This window comes from Podarcis muralis, chromosome 2, assembly GCF_964188315.1.
Source record: "Podarcis muralis chromosome 2, rPodMur119.hap1.1, whole genome shotgun sequence".
Classification (NCBI taxonomy): Eukaryota; Metazoa; Chordata; class Lepidosauria; order Squamata; family Lacertidae; genus Podarcis; species Podarcis muralis.
This window is the reverse complement of record NC_135656.1, coordinates 42,713,821-42,730,090: the sequence shown is the minus strand read 5'-3', so window position 1 is coordinate 42,730,090 and position 16,270 is coordinate 42,713,821. Positions and strand designations below refer to the sequence as shown.

Here is a 16,270-nt window from a genome sequence, read left to right as displayed (position 1 = left end):
CCAACCCCCAGGACCATGTCACACGATGCCTTGTTATGGAATTCAGTAGCTCATCACAAGACTTCAGAAAGAGAGGACTCATCCTCCTTGACCCCATTACTTTGATTAAAGGCCAGAATCTGAGAGTTCCTGTGGTCTTGCAGTAAGGCCCTCTCCTAACATAGGTCCCATTTGCACTATACATTTAAGATAGCATCATGGCACTTTTAACTGTCATGGCTTCCCTCTAAAGGCTCATGAGCATTGCAGGTTGTTAAGGGTGCTGAGAGCTACACAGAGCTCCAATTCTTAGAGTGGTTTATCATTCTGTCCCTCTTCCCAGGGAACCATAACTTTGAGAGAGTAGTAAGAAGCCTCCGAACAACCCTCAGAACTGCTGCTGTCCCCCACAGAGGCGCCACTGAAGGAGTGAAGACCACGGGTCTACCTTGGAATACTGGGAGAGAAATATTGCTGCCTGGTTTTTATTTCTGGTCTATACTCTGAAGTCCCTTACACCACCTTGCGCCAAATATTGAGGGAGCTGGGTGAAGACGCAGCTTGGGTGACATTGCAGGAGGAGCAAGGGGATGGAGCTGAATGCAATGGCTGGCGGCTTCTCCTCTCTTTCCCTCAGCAGCCTTCCAGGGCAGCAGCAGGAGGAGCTAGTCACTCAAGCTGCACTCGGCTCCATGCTCGGCCACCTCTACCCCCTGATGGTAGGGAACATGGGGGTGTGTGACCCCCCCAAACATTTTTTGAGAGGCCAAAAATTCTTAGCGCCCCTGGTCTCCCAGCCAAATGCTACAACATTGTTGGGGTGGGGAGGTGGGCTTGGACTCCAACCTCGGTAATTTCACTGGTCATAGTAGTGGCAGCAAAGTTTGCAAGGGAGTGCTTGTGTTGTGTCCAGAGCTCAGTGAGACCAGCTGGCTTGCCTTAGTTTGCGGCAGAAATTATAAAAGAAGCTGCTGTCTAGGGTTGTGCTGTTGCACTGGATAAGGAAAAAGCCCCCTTCCTATCTCAGCAGGTATTTCTGGTTGGTTGTTTGCTTGTTTAGAGTTTGTATTGAACTGCATTAACTGTTCATTGAACGGTTTGTTTTTTTCCTTGACTATGTTCTTTAGCACTGGCTCTATGGATGGAAATATGGTCTCGTCTACTTCGCTGTTCAGCTTTGTTGTTGGGAGAGCAGATGCAAATACTAAATCAAAAGCAGCACCTGAAAGAAAAGCATCAGAAATGGCACTGCAGGGGCAAAGGCCTTTTCTAGGTGGGTGGGGAAGGAGGTGAGCATGTGAAGAGTATTGGTGTACATCCTCAATCAGTTACAGAATGCTATGAACAAATGCTCTAGATCAGTTTATTGCTCTGGATCTGGTGTGTGTGTGTGTGTGTGTGTGTGTGTGTGTGTGTGTGTGTGCCCACTCATGAGAATCCTTCCAGAAGGGTACTCCAAATCACACAGCCATCTATTATTGCAGCAACAACAGGCCACACAACAGAGACACAAACATGGAGCCCACAAAGCCGTGCCCTCCTCCATTCTACACAGGTGTGACTTTGCCCCAAAGGAAAAATGAATCACATCAGAAAGGGCCATACTCTGAAACCAGCAGACTTCCAGGACACCCCAACACAGACCTCAAGGTGGCTGTTCATGAACCAGAGGAGGAAAACTTCATCATGAACTTGCTGAATGAACACTTATCAGGAAATTCAAGTGTATTTCATCTGGTCTGCATTAAGATCATGGGGTTTGAATCCTCTGCAGGTTTTCATTAGCCAATAAATAGCAGGATGTTGTCTTCAGCGCTTCTTTGTGACTTGTTATTGTAAATATTTTCCAATAATTTCAGCTCTTTTGAGAATACATTGCTTTTGTTTTCTTCTTATATGACAATTTATAACTTAAGAACAAAGTGTCTGCGATAGAGAACAATGGACAGACTCAGACCACATGGCCATCATAGAAACTTTTATAAAATTTGCATATGATGATTTATATGGATAGATTCCTCTGGGAAATTTAAGATGGTGTGTGAGTGTGAGTACTTCAATTTGCAAGGCCACCAGTCACTCTATAAGCCAAGAAGAGGATTAGGCAGGGCACCCAGGGTCAAATATGAAAGACCCAGGACTCATACCCTTTGGGGTATCCTCTAACATGAAGACATTTGCTACACAACCTAGCAATACACTGAAACAACCACAAATACAATTTGGTTTAAATGGAATTTGTTTGCATTTATTGTATTCATATCTTTTGGGAAAGTACCTTTCTAGTGATTACCTTCCTTACCGCAACCTTGATTTCCTTGTTTCTCAAAGTAAAGATAATGGGACTGAGAAATGGAGTAATTATGGTGTAAGGTATAGACAATAGCGTGTCATCCTCTAATGTGTCAGCTGAGCTCGATTTGAAATAAATGATGGAGGCAAATGTATAGTGCACACTTACCACAATGACGTGGGCGGCACAGGTGGAGAAAGCTTTCTGGCGGCTCTCCGTGGAGCGGATGCGCAGGATGGTGGAGAGAATTAAGATGTAAGTCAACATGATGAACAGAAGGCTGCTGGCCAGAACCAGCATGGTGATAGTAGAGATTGCCACTTCAGTTGTATTGTCGGCAGTGCAGGCTAACCTAACCACTGCCCTCATGTGACAAAAGAAGTGCCGGATGGCATTGGGGCCACAAAAGGGCAACCTAAGGATCTGAGCAGCCTCACTTAGAGATATGAGGAATCCCGCAATCCAGGAAATGGCTATGAGCCAGACAATTACCCGCGTGTTCATAAGAAGAGGATAGCGCAAGGGGTGGCATATTGCTAGGTACCGATCATAGCCCATACATTGAAGAATGAGACAGTTTGCTGAACCCACTCCAAGGAAAAGAAACATTTGTGCACCGCACATTGCAAAAGAGATTGTTCTGACTTTTGCTATCAAATCAACCAGCATTTTGGGGACAATGACTAAACTGTAACAGGTTTCAGAGCAAGACAAAGCAAAGATGAAGATGTACATGGGAACATGGAGGCTCCGATCAGAATAAACAACAGACATTATCAGCAGATTTCCTATCACGGTTAGGATGTACATGAGCAGGAACAGGATGAACAACGCAATCTGTACCTCTGGAGGCACAGAGAACCCAAGCAGGATAAATTCTGTCACTTGTGTGTGATTCTTCTTCATTGTGTTGTACCAGCACCTTGGAAAGAAGAAGATCACAGTTACCAAACACAAGGCTCAGTCTTATGGACAATGAGCAGCATGGATCTTTCACATTGTTAAATTAAATTATAATAACAATAACAATAATAATAATAAAGCAACCGACTGGCTCAAAGAAAAGGACTCAAAGACAGATCTACCTAGCATCTTGTCTGACTCCAAGGATTTAAATGATGCTTCTTTCTGCAGGCTTAATTTCTTTGCCAGGATCAAAGCATTTTTTGTTTTCTCTTCCTATTTGCACAAAACTGGCTCTCCGTAAAAAATACATAGAAAAACTAGCTGCAATTGCGCTTTGGATTTTATTCTGAAGCAATTAGTTTAGTGGCTAAGTGGTCAACTGCATTTTTGATTCAAGGAGCGCCTATCATTTATGGGTCCACACTTTTACTATATAAAGGATGGTATTTAACTAAGTTTTATTCAGAGCACCTAACTTAGGTTATGTTTATTAATTTCAGTGGGTCTACTCTGAGTAATACTTACTTGAATATCACTCAAAGTGGGCAGAAGTGAGCGGTGGTGAGATCTTACTGCAGTAGTCTAAGGTGTGTTGGGGAGAGTGACACTGCCCCTTTCCTCTCCTGCACCATACCTCTATTAAGTTCATCGCCTAAGGCATTCTTCTCCATTCCCAGATCACTTCCACTAACTGCAGTGGTTGAAATTTATATACTTTCCAACTGCACACCGCTGTGTGGATCAAGAAGGCAAAAAATGATATATATTTTTAAGGACATTGCCATATACCTGAGCTGGTTAACAGCTAGTTTCCCAGGTAATTCAGCACCATTAGAAGTCATGCAATAATGCTTTGGCACTCCAGAATGTGAGAGAAGATCAGTAGTGATGGAAGCAAGTGAAAATTTCAAGGATGCTTGGTTACCATCTCTGTTGTTCTCATTGAGGAACCCTAAAGAATGTTGGAGTTCCCTACATTGTTTGAAAACTAAGCCAATGGCTTAAATGAGTTCTCAAACAAAGCACACTTTCTGATTGTCAGAATGATCCCAATAACAGGAGGTTTACCTTCCGTTTCTGATCTGGAGCTGCAAAAAGAAAAAGAGAAGGAGGAAACTACAACTGGCCTCAGGGAAAAAAAGAGAGTAAACTCAAGTAAGGACCAAAACGTCTTGCCACAATTTCCACTGAAATCTGTGGTCCTGTTGCAAAGGAATGGGTGGAGAGCATGTCATCCCCTAACCATGCAAAATGTTTAACATGCCATTCCAAAAAGAGAGAGAGAAAGAAAGAGAGGGATTTTAACCTTGTTCATAGGTTGTGGGGATTCAGCGTCAAGATCCCAGAGACACTCAGGGAGCGAGGCCTGTAGGGAAATTACACTAATTTGGCTCAGGAGCTGTTTACGAAAGGAAAGCTTATCAGATATTTCATCATTTGTTATTTACTCTAGAAAAACAAAATTAAATTCAAGTTTCAGAAACTCAAAGGGCCAATGTTTTTGAGTTTCAAAAACCACACAATTATGATCAATGTATGTGGCCTTTCCAAGCCCTTTCCTGCACACCCCATGCTTTTGATGGTCCTGTTAATTAGGAGGCCAACACAATGATAAACCAGATGTCAGTGACTTTTGGGGGCAAATGGAAATGCAGTGGGTGCTACACACAAAATGGCTCCCATGCGGAGTGGCATCACACAAATTGGCTGCCCCATCCAGAAGAGCAGAAAGAGACAGGGCTGCAAAATGGTGCAGGCATACACCAACCACCTTACCGGCGGGGGAGAAAGACACCTTCATCAGCCACTGCTGCACTCGCTCCCATAGAAAGCCCGTGAACCTCTTTTCTTTTCACAATAGTTAGGACGGTAAGTGCCCATCATGGCATCCAATGAAACATGGAAACATTTAAGAGGGCATGCACATCGTACGAGAGGCTGAAAACAGTAACCGAGCAAGAAGACCAAATAGTCTCTAAGGCATTGTAGATTTGAGTGGATATTTAATGAAACCTTTTGTGAGTTCACACCTTCTCTAACTTCCATGAACTGCCTCATGCCTCAGGTACTCACAGGAGATTTGTCTAGCTAGTAGTTACTGAAAGTGGTGGAAGAGAATAGGAAGCACTCAAGAGTTCTTACCCAGAAGCTGATCCTCAGACAGAACCTTGCATCATGCAACAGCTGCACCAATGGGTGAGACCAGATACTCAGGTGAGTACCACAAGCACTCAATTAGCAAACATAGTATATCCGATAATAATTACTGGATGGAATGAGCACCTTTAAATGGCAGGGGAATTACCCATTAGATAACAATGGGTCTCAAAGTGAACCATTAACAGTGGGATCAGGCATTAAACAGGGATGTGTTATCACCCCAACTCTATTATCTTAATCAACATTGTTGAAGGGAAACTCCCCACCAGAGTAGAAATCATATATTGAACAGATGGAAAGCTCTTTAATCTGAGTAGGCGGAAAGCAAAGAGTAAGGTTACCATACCTTCTGTCATGGAGCTTCAGTATGCTGATGACAAAGTAGTGTGTGCACACTCAGAGGATGACCTCCAAACTGTATTTTTCGCTCTATAACACGCACCCGACCATAACACGCACGTAGTTTTTAGAGGAGAAAAACAAGAAAAAAAATATTCTAAACGAAACAGTGGATGTATGATTTTTGTGGTTCATGCTGTGGCCACAGACATGTGATCTGACAGTGAGTTTGGAGTAGCCCAATGCAAAAATCCAATCTTTGTAAGCACGTTTTAAGTCGGGAGGGAAGGAAAAGCACTCAAGGGACAAGGAGCATGCGTAGGGTGTGTGGAGAAGGATGCTGCTAATACAGTGGTACCTCACAAGACGAATGCCTCGCAAGACAAAAAACTCGCTAGACGAAAGGGTTTTTTGTTTTTTGAGCTGCTTCGCAAGACGATTTTCCCTATGGGCTTGCTTCGCAAGACGGAAATGTCTTGCAAGTTTGTTTCCTTTTTCTTAACACCGTTAATACAGTTGCGACTTGACTTCGAGGAGCAACTCATAGAACGCGGTGTGGTAGCCTTTTTTGAGGATTTTAAAGCTTTTTGAGGTTTTTGAAGCTTTTCCAAAACTTTCCCGACACCGTGCTTCGCAAGACGAAAAAAATCGCAAGACGACAAAACTCACGGAACAAATTAATTTCGTCTTGCGAGGCACCACTGTAATGCAGAAGAGGGGTATAAGGGGAGAAGGCTCCTCTCCTCTCCCACTTTGCTCCTTTAAAGCAAGCAGGCTCTGCTTTTCTCCCTCCTCCCCGCTCATCCCCGGCTTAGCGAGCTGAAAAACTTTGCTGCTATGTAAGCGGCTCCTCTCCCGCTTTGCTCCTTTAAAGAAGCAGACTCTCTGTCCCTCTCTCCTCCCCACTCAGCGGCTCTTCTCCCTCTTTGCTGTTTCAAAGCGAGCCTCAGAGGAGGGAAGGAAGGGGAACCATGGATCCTCTGCTCACGACTGCAGCAGATCCCCCCCGCCACCCGTAGGCATTCCCTCCATAACACGCACGGACATTTCCCCTTACTTTCTAGGAGGAAAAAAGTGAGTGTTATGGTGCAAAAAATACGGTATCCTAAATATATTCACAGAATCTTATGGAATGCTTGGCCTATTGCTCTATATCCAAAAAAACAAAGTGCTGCACCAACAAGCACAAAACAACCCCTCTGCAGCACCACAAATCCAACTTAATGGTGTAATGTTGGAAAATGTCAATCACTTTTCCTTCCTGGTCAGTTATCTTTCCACAAGGGCTGACACTGATGCTGAAATCCAGCATCGCCTGAGCTCTGTGAGCGCAGCTTTCTCCCAATTGAAGTGCATAGTGTTTGCGGACCATGACATTCACAGGGAAACCAAATTGCTTGTTTACAAAGCTATGATACTACCAACTTTACTGTACGCTTGTGAAACATGGACCACTTATAAACATCATCTTCAAATTGTAAATGATTCCATCAATGTTGTCTCCAAAACATTTTACACATTACTTGGGAAGACAGGCGAACTAATGCCAGTGTACTGGAAGAAGCAAAGATCACCAGTGTCAAAGCAATGATTCTTCAACATCAACTTTGTTGGACGGGTCATGTTGTTTGGATGCCTACTCTATTCCCAACTTAAGAATGGAAAGCGAAATACCGGTGGACGATAAAAGTGGTTTAAAGACGCTCTCAAGGCAAAAAAAAAAAAAAAGTGTATAAGCACTGATAACTGGGAAACACTGGCCTGCGAGTGCGCCAATTAGGAACAACCTTTACCAAAGGTGCCATGGACTCTGTAGAAGCACAATCTCTGGATGAAAGGGGGAAACAAGCTAAGAGGAAGGCATGTTTGGGAAACCCTCACCGTGATCAACTCCCGCCTGGAAACCTATGTCCCCACTGTGGAAGGACATGTGGATGCAGAATTGGCCTCCGAAGTCACTTATGGACTCACTGTTAAGACCATGTTCATGGAAGACATCTTATTCAGCTATGAGTGATCACCAAAGGAGAAGACGACCCATTAGAAATGTCTCCAGAAACTTAACTTCCTAGGTCATCAGCAGATGTTGATTTGGCACTCAGTTAATAGCATTATTATGCACTCAAACTTCCCTAACTGAATTTATGAACTTTTCCCCATGATTTGGGAGAGAACCATGTGGATGATTGCTCTGTCCAATGGTTACATGGTTAACAAGTCAAGGATGGGCTTTCAGAACATTAGCCCTGTTGTGAATGTAGCCACAGATCAATCACAGAAACTCCACAGCCATGATATGTAGTGGGAAAGGACTATATGCCAGGATATGGGCCCCAAATGTCATCACGTGAAATTGCAGTGCAAAACTCCTGCAATTTTCTGAGTAAATGGGGTTGCAATGAATTTTTTCTAGAGACAACATGGAAATGAACACTAAACTTGCATTAAGTTCCACTAAATTTCCTGAAGTGGCTTTTATGTTGTGTCACGTAAAATGCAAAAATTAATAGGTAATGAAGTGTTGTGAACACAGAATGAAGTACCATGGCCTGATTGCAAAATAATACATAGTCATCTGCTCCAACATGTAGTTAATGGAGGACAATTCTACCAACAGTTGCAAGCCATGACAGCTACCGGTAAATGGAAACTAAATGCTGAGAGATAGTTTATCTATTATAGATGCTGGAGACGGATAAAATAGGCTTCAGTTCAAAACAGGATGCTAGACTTGATGGCCTGATACTGTCAGGCACGCCCAAACGTCTGAAAAATACATACACATTAACTGTAGAAGGACAAGCCATGTGTTTTAAATGACTACATTTTACTAGTGCTTTTTTTTCTAAAAAAAATGTTTAGGGGTACTCTCATTTTCCTGCTCATATTGAAATACTGCTCTTAATGAGGTCAAACTTAGATTCACAAAATGTTTAGGGGTAATTAGTATCATTAGTATTAGTATTACTACTAGTACTACTACTACTACTACTAGTAGTAATACTAATACCGGAATTGGGATTTAGGAGACATGGGAATGTAAGCACATTTGCAGGTCTTAAATCAGTCTTTTAATTGTGTTACCGGAAAAATCCGAGGGCTCCCTTGGACAAAAAGTAAAGACACCAACCAGAGTAAATTGGAGCAAATCAGCAGCCTGTAGGCTTGGCATTTATTGAACTGTTGCAACAGGGTGCTCCCCTCACTTGCAGGAGAAAGGAAAGACACAGAAAAATGGTGTGTAAGGCCTTATAAAAACTTTTGAAATTCCCATCCTGTAGGTCAAGCCCACCCCCAGAAACATCATGCCTACATCACAGAAAGGAGGGGTTGAGGGAGGGGTGGTGGTGGTAACCTGAGTGTCCTGTCACCTGGCTGGTTCCCTTCTCCCCCTCCCCATGAGTCATTTTCAGAAGACAAAAGGTAGTCACAGTTTCCTGCCCCCTGAGGGGGAATCCAATCACTGTTCTTTTGTTATAGTCCATGTTGAATCCACTCTTGTATGCAGTCCGTTGTGTTGTTGATGGTCTTCTTTCTGAGACCATCAGGGTTGGCATAGCAACTGGGCAGGGCTCCTGTGGATGTGCTGGTATGCTCAAGGGATTATGGTGGCCTGTATCAAACCTTCCCCATTTTGTAGTCTTTCCTTCATGGAGTAAAATAAAAGTGGAACAGTGCAAGTCCGATGTATGGTTGATTTTCTATGAATTTATAACAGAAGCGTAGTGTATGTAGTGTGTGAGTGTGAGTGAAGTTTGTAGAAACTGAATGATTGGGGGGTGGGGTTTCCTGCTACAGTTGCTTGCTTAAAATGTTTTTAATACAGATGTTTTACACAACAGCACATTTGTATTGAATGAATGTGGACATGAACTGAAAGCTACAATATGTAAACATAAATTCAGGGTGAAGGGAAATGGAGCTGATTCTTCCCTCCGCTAGCTGCCTCCACAGGAGCCGACAACATTATTTAAGCTACCTGAAACTGGACAGAATCTTTTCCATTTCAAAGCTCAAGGAGGGGGGAAGCCTTTTTGAACCTTCTCCAAGGTTTTTAATATTTGCAAAATGCTTAGGTGACATCATGGCTTATTCAGAGAGCCACCCTCTGCTGAAAGTGGCGAGCATAGGATAGGAGGGAGGGAGGGAGGGAGGAGAGCAGGCAAGAAGATTTCCTAGACTGGCTTTTCTTTACCAGTGACAGATCCAACGGGGGTCTTTTGCAGGAATCTGCATTCATCACTGAAGGATGTCTGTTTTGCCTATTGTGGAATATGCTGGTAGGATTTGGCTCTCGCACCCTTCCTGGGTATTCCTTTAATGATAATAAAATGTAAAGAAATACCTGTGCACGGGCCCAGTTTGACCAGGCATAACCATTAAATTGGACAGCCGTGTTTAGGGGAGGTATACTTCGGAATACAGATCTTGGAGACAGATAGCAGGGAGAGCCTTGCTGGTGGCATCAAACTGGTCACTGCTGGCTCCAAAAACCAGGGCAGAGGCATGGAGAGGGAGATGCTGAGGGAAACCCATGTGCTTCGTTCCTCCCCATGACACCATGTACATTCAGCCAGGCTTATTTCCTGACTGGCTTTTGACTCACAGTCTAGAGGACCAGAAAGACATTGTTCTAACCCTGCAAGTTCTTGCAACCTTTAAAAAAAACACTCCTATGAATCAATTCTGCTTGTACACGCCCACAAATTAGCCAAGTTTCAATGAGGTAAGAATGGGGACTGCAGGGCACAGGCAATGTGCCTGCTCTTTTCACAAATGAAGCCCAAGCGTCTTAGGCACTCGGTGTTCTTCCATTTTAATTCATACTTGGGGTCCAAAATCACACAGCATCGGGAACTGATTGGTTCTGTCCTTCCATCCCAGTTTCTGAAAATGAGAAACACAAATTTGTCTGAATTGCATGCTATCAGGGGAATCCAGTATATGGGGCAGGATCACGAACTTGGGAGCAGGGGTGGTAAGCAGATGCGGGCCTCAACTTTTTTGTGTGGGATAATTAGTCTCATATAACCAACATGCTTAAGTCTAATTAATGCATGAATGGGTTAATGCCACAGACAGAGAGAAAGCTGCCCTGTCAGGCTTAGCTAGGTCATTCTCCCTCACTTTGGTAAGGAGGGAATCCAGCCCATTGCTGTTCCCCTCCAGTTTATCTGAGAAACTCAGTGTGTAAAGAGGTCTGAGCTGATTGATCTTACAAGCCATTCTTGTGTTCCTATACCAATAATTTAGAAACTTTCACCACTGAAACAAAGCCCAGGTTTACAACCTGTGTTTTCTGACTGCTGTATGGAAAAGTACATGAATCTGACCTTTGGAGAGTTTGGGAAGATCTGCTACCATATTCTAAGAGGAGAGGTACTCAGAGGAGGAAAATGGTTCAGCTTTAGCTGTCAGGTTTGGAGGGGGGAGACGTTGCTAGTGCACTATAAGCACTAGGGAGCAGATCTAACTGTAGCTAATGCACATAGTAAACAGGGGTGGACAAGGAGTCATTGCAAATCGGTGCTATGATATGGTAGAGAATTTTCAACTCAATAATGCTACTCACGTGTAGGAATGATTTTTGAAGTCTTGCCACATCCACTTTCTTTCAGCCTCTATGTAAGTCAGTCCAATCCAAGTGTTCTCGCTTATCTGCAGTTCATCTTTCAGAAAGTCCTCATAGAAAATGAAAATAACATGAATTTGCAGTTCTCTAGCCATATAATATTTGCAAAATTGCACATATTAGGAAAGTGTTCATAGAAATGAATATATTAGTGAAAGTAACACACTCAATTATATTTTATTTATTCCTTAGATAGAATTACCTGTTCATCTTCACTGTCAATCACTATTAGATCTGCACCTAGGGCTTGGCAGAAACTTCTAGCTGTATTCTGTTGCATTTTTTCTGTGGAATAGTAGTAGCATTTTCCCTGAAACTCATGCCAGTCATCTGCACACTTTGGAAAGCCTGCAATATATGGAAATGTTGATTAATGCTACCCAGCATGAATATATCTTAGATGTTTTGCTAGTCAAAGGATGCTATTGTGCCTGGAGTCATACACTACCATAATTGCCAATAAACACACATTTCAAAACCAGTCCCTTTGCCTTATCCAGATGGTGTGTGTGTGAAATATCATCACCTAAGGACGAACCATAAAAATCTGGGTTCAGTTAACGGAGAAAGATGTTGTCAGGGGCTCAGGAGCAGAGGGACAGGAAAGGGAGGAATTAGAGACCGAGGGGGAGGAATCCGAGGGGGAAGTGAGCGATGAGAGCCGCCCGAGGTCTCTAAGTCTCTCCAGCGAATCGGAGGATTCACAGAAAGGGGCTCCCGTGGTCAGAGCTAGGGGATTGCCAGAGGGAACACCTCAGGAAGGAGGGGCCAGAGGGGACTCAGAGAGCAGCAGCTGGAAATCGGGACCAGCTTCCCCACCGGAGAGCAGTAGGGGGGAGGAGTCCCAGGCATCGGCATCAGGCAGCTTTCCGTCAGCGGAAGGACATGAGTCAGGGTTAGCCACGCCTGCATCAGAGAGCGAGGAAATGGTCAAAAGGAAGGTCGGAGGCAGCGCGCGCGCGCCAAGTTCAAATGTACAAGAGGGTGGCGCAATGAGCAGCCCGGAGAGGGAGCCAGGTCCTAAAGCCCGCCGAAGGGAGGGGGAAGAGTCCGAGGGGTCCGCCTCCGAAGCGTCCAGGAAGGAAGGGACCCCGGGGGGTGGTAGGACCCAGAGGCGGAAGGAGAGACGGAAAAGGTGGAGTAAGGCTAGAGTCTTAAGCTGGTGTACAGGGGGCGGAGACTCAGACGGAGCTTCGCCGGTCTAGTGTCTAGACGTAGAGACGCACGCTAGGGTTTGAAAATGGATAATGTACGTTAATAAAGACTTTTGTATATTACCGCTGGCTAGCGTTGGTCCTCTGTGAGCTGGGACCTGGAGGCAGTCTCTGACAGATGTGATCTGTGATTTGACTTTGGCTGTGTGTGCTGGGGAGATATGTGAAAAAAACATGTAATTCCAAGAGGATCTCTTTTACCAGTTCGTGTGTGTGTGTGTGTGTGTGTGTGTGTGTGTGTGTGTGAGAGAGAGAGAGAGAGAGAGAGAGAAACTTCTCATCTCTCTTGCTCCAGCATTCCATCCCCTCCTCTCTGTGTGTCCCTCTTGATCTCTGTCTTTGTTCTCACCCTGCCTCCTCACAGGGACTCCATTTTCCTCCCCCTAGTCTCTCAAACTGCTCCTCCTCCTTTCCCTCATATTCTCTCTTGTCAGTTTTCTTTTCAGCTGCTGATTTGAGCCTTGAAAAGCAATGTTATTAGTTTGTGGTTGCCAGACCTCTTTATTCACTGGATCCAGCAAGTCAGGCTAACTGCCTGGGTGAGGGGCCATTCAGATAACAAAAGAAAGGTGATGGGCCATTAAGAGAATAAAGGAAAGAGGGCTCTGTGTCCAATGGCAAATGGGAGGGCTCCTCCTTCAGCTCTCAAATAGATAGAAGGGCAAAGCCTGAATTTGAGGGCAGAGTTTGCTGCAATGTGAACTAGAAGCTGGAGAAAAAGCTGCAGGCTGGAAAGGCCGAGAGTGGGCCATAGTTGATTTCTGCTTCAATCCAAAACTGCAGCTATGGGAGAAGCAAGAACTTTTTGGCGTGTTGATACTGTGAACCCCTCCATCATAGGCTCAGGTTGCATATATGGGTAAATATATCATAAAGACACCACAGTCTCTGCTGTGCCTCGTTTCCAGAAGGAAACATCTGAAACCCCTGGAATCCAGGCACTTCTCAGAGATTGGAGTGGTGTGCAACAATACATATAAGCTGAAAGAGGAATACATACAGCTGAATACATAGAGCTGAAAGAGGAAGTGGGACAGAGTGTCGCTCTCTCTACTTCCTCCTTCAGCACTATGTACTTCTGGGGGTGGGGTGGGGCAGGTGGAACTACACAGAAGTAATATCCAGAAGATTTTACCTTCTTCAGATCTGAACTTACATCTAAGACATGCCATTATGAGAGTAGCTGTTGTTATGATCAAGGAGCAGAGCAACAGAACTGAGAAGATCATGAAGGGTTTCCTGCCAAAGGGTCCCCACTTGCCGTCCTCAGATGTAAACAGTGCTGCAAATAAAGAAGAATAAACCTGGAAGCTCAAGGAGGACCACAGGATTTCAGGAGCAGGACGATTGAGAATAAAGAAGGCTTCCCTCAGAGAATCATGGCCTCTTTGATTTGTTAAGGGTTCTCTTCAGAGAGCTACAATTCCCAGGATTCACAGGGAAGAGGGATTGGCTAGTCTCCCTTCCATCCAGGTTTCCCTCTTCCCCCCTGCCAAAATACAGCAAGCGTTCCATGCCTACTGAGCATGCTCATTCTGGGTTTCAAAATATTTTTTGTCCTTCTGGAAAACCTTGAGGTTTCCCCAAAGCTTCTGATACCTCCCTCTTGTGTGTGGACGGTGCCATTTTAGCTACATGAGGCTCCTCTGAATTTTGGAAACGGAAGGAATGAGAACAACAACAATGTTCATGTGGTCCTCCAATACATCAGAGCCCAAAGCGGGACAGGGAAGTAGATGAACAGTGTAACTGGTGTCTGAATTGGGCAACACAGGCTTTTTAAAGTCTAATGAGGAAGGGGGATATTATTTGTGCTCCTCTTCAGATTGCAGTACAATAGAGAGACTAAAAACATTTATTTGTGCCATTTGTGGAGGTATGTTAATTCTTTTCACCTGGTTCTCTTTCCTCTCCCTTCTCTGGTAGCCTTCTCAGCCGGATGCCAGAAAACCCGATATACTCATATTCCTGCGCAGCATTCTTATATCCTTGCTGGTCCACAACCACTGATTCTAGAGACAGAAAAGGTGTTTTTTTTTTTAAAGAGATTGCCTACTTGGCTCTCCGTTGTGACTTTCCAGATTTCATGGTCTTCCTACCCACTGGAAGTGGGCATGTCCAGCTTTGTCACTCATTGTGGAATAGTATATCATTCAAAGAGCCAAAACTGGGGCAAAAGAAGCTTATTAGCAAATGTAAATATTAAGAATGCTTGTGCTGATAGCAAGTAAGAGGCTAACATGTTAATGTGACCATGCTGCAACTGCTGCAGCAACTGTGACTGTTTATTGCAATCTTACTAAACAGCCTCCCAAGACTGGATAACTGTGGCAGCATGATCTAGTCCTAATGAGTATAGAGTATAGAGGAGAATTACTAGAGTATAGAGGAGTAATGAGTATAGAGGAGAATTACAGTTAGGAATGATAACCTTGTTAGATCACTCACATAGGGAGTTGTGTGTTTTATATGTGATGTGGACACAACAGCAGCAGAACTAGAACAGCCTTTTGAGAATTTCCCGTTCTCCTCCCTTCCTGCTTCCTTCCACTGCCACCCTGATTTACCTGCGCTTCCAGGTTCTGACTCTGAGGAAACTTCAGCATTCTGAGAAAATCTGTCTGAAAGAATGTCATTCTGGTAATCTTCATTCCAATAGTCTTCATTCTGATAGCCGTCATCCATGATGGGTTTGATTCTTCTCCTCGAATGCCTCTCAGAGCAGCTAAGCTTAGTAGCCGGATGCTTGTGCTTGCTGTCTATCACTATCAGCTTCCTTTCTAACAAACCACAGAAATGTCAGGCGCTTGCCCCACTCCTAATGCTCAGGAAGGGGAGTGCAACTGTCATGGCTGAATGTAGCAAAGCAGGATGGGATGGTCCTAGCTAATTATGGCTGAACTGTGGAAGAGACTGAAGCTGATTCGTTACAAAAGGTTCAGACAACTATGAGTGGGCTCTTAATGAAAGAGCAAGTGATCAGGCTTCATGTTATTTGAGAAAAGAAAGGGACCGCAAAACAAAGGTTCAAATTATCATAATAAATGTCTGGAGGTGTCTGAAAGAAGGTTGATCACCCAGGTATCTGCCAAAATTTTCATTTGCCCTAACACTAGCAAGACGCACACTCCATCTGTGCACAGCATTTTTCTGGAAAAGTAATTTCATCTGTATTCTTTTCTTTGCTGTTGTTATTTATAAGTATTTGTTTTTTATCTTATTGATTTACATTGAGAAATTATCCACAGTGTCCCACAGGGCTCCATTTTGTCACCCATTTGTTCAACAATGGGCTGGGTGTGTGTGTGTGCGTGCGGGGGTGGGGTGGGTGGTCCTATAAACTGAAATCAAATCCAGACAAGACAGAGGTCCATTTTATTTATCAGATCTCTCTTCTGCTAGGTGTCAGGGTGGTTTGCAAAATTAATACATGCAGTTATAAAACAATTGCAACCACAAAACAGGAAACAGGAAAAAACAGCTTCATATATAAAACAATGAAAAACAATTGCATACATACAAGTAGTTTAAATAGTTTTAATACAGATGAAAACTTGGATAAAGCTTGTTGGAAGAGGAAGATAAATGTGTGTGCCACGTTGTTGAGTCTAGGAAGTGAGCCTCCTTGTGTATTGGGATGGGCACTCCTCTAGAAAGGGTAAGTTTGTAATTTTGGGGTGCTCTCTGGGACAGTGGTTTGCAACAGAGCCTTCTCTGTGGTGACCTCTTGACTATTGGAATCCCTAC

The 16,270-nt window shown here is 44.0% G+C and overlaps 2 protein-coding genes across 2 annotated transcripts; both read right to left on the bottom strand.

Moving 5' to 3' along the window:
- Positions 1-2,007: 2,007 nt before the first annotated feature.
- On the bottom strand, positions 2,008-3,261 carry LOC114592851 (olfactory receptor 10X1-like). Its single transcript, XM_028721120.2, has one exon. The coding sequence runs from the start codon at positions 3,176-3,178 to the stop codon at positions 2,237-2,239; it is 942 nt and encodes a 313-aa protein (XP_028576953.2). The 5' UTR covers positions 3,179-3,261; the 3' UTR covers positions 2,008-2,236.
- Positions 3,262-8,768: 5,507 nt separating this feature from the next.
- LOC114592850 (early activation antigen CD69-like) lies at positions 8,769-15,797 on the bottom strand. Its single transcript, XM_077924356.1, has 6 exons — positions 15,091-15,797; positions 14,419-14,535; positions 13,680-13,805; positions 11,512-11,657; positions 11,250-11,359; positions 8,769-10,564 (listed from the first exon to the last, which is right to left on the bottom strand). Exons 1-6 carry the CDS (start codon positions 15,206-15,208, stop codon positions 10,396-10,398), a joined length of 786 nt encoding a protein of 261 aa, XP_077780482.1. The 5' UTR covers positions 15,209-15,797; the 3' UTR covers positions 8,769-10,395.
- Between the last annotated feature and the right edge of the window lie 473 nt (positions 15,798-16,270).

Coding starts and splice junctions, on each gene's coding strand:
- LOC114592850 (XM_077924356.1), bottom strand. CDS start 15,208: ATGGATGACGGCTATCAGAATGAAGACTATTGGAATGAAGATTACCAG. Junction 14,536..15,090: donor GTCAGAACCTGGAAGCGCAG/GTAAATCAGGGT, acceptor TTCTGTCTCTAG/AATCAGTGGTTGTGGACCAG. Junction 11,360..11,511: donor TTGACAGTGAAGATGAACAG/GTAATTCTATCT, acceptor ATTTTCTATGAG/GACTTTCTGAAAGATGAACT.
- LOC114592851 (XM_028721120.2), bottom strand. CDS start 3,178: ATGAAGAAGAATCACACACAAGTGACAGAATTTATCCTGCTTGGGTTC.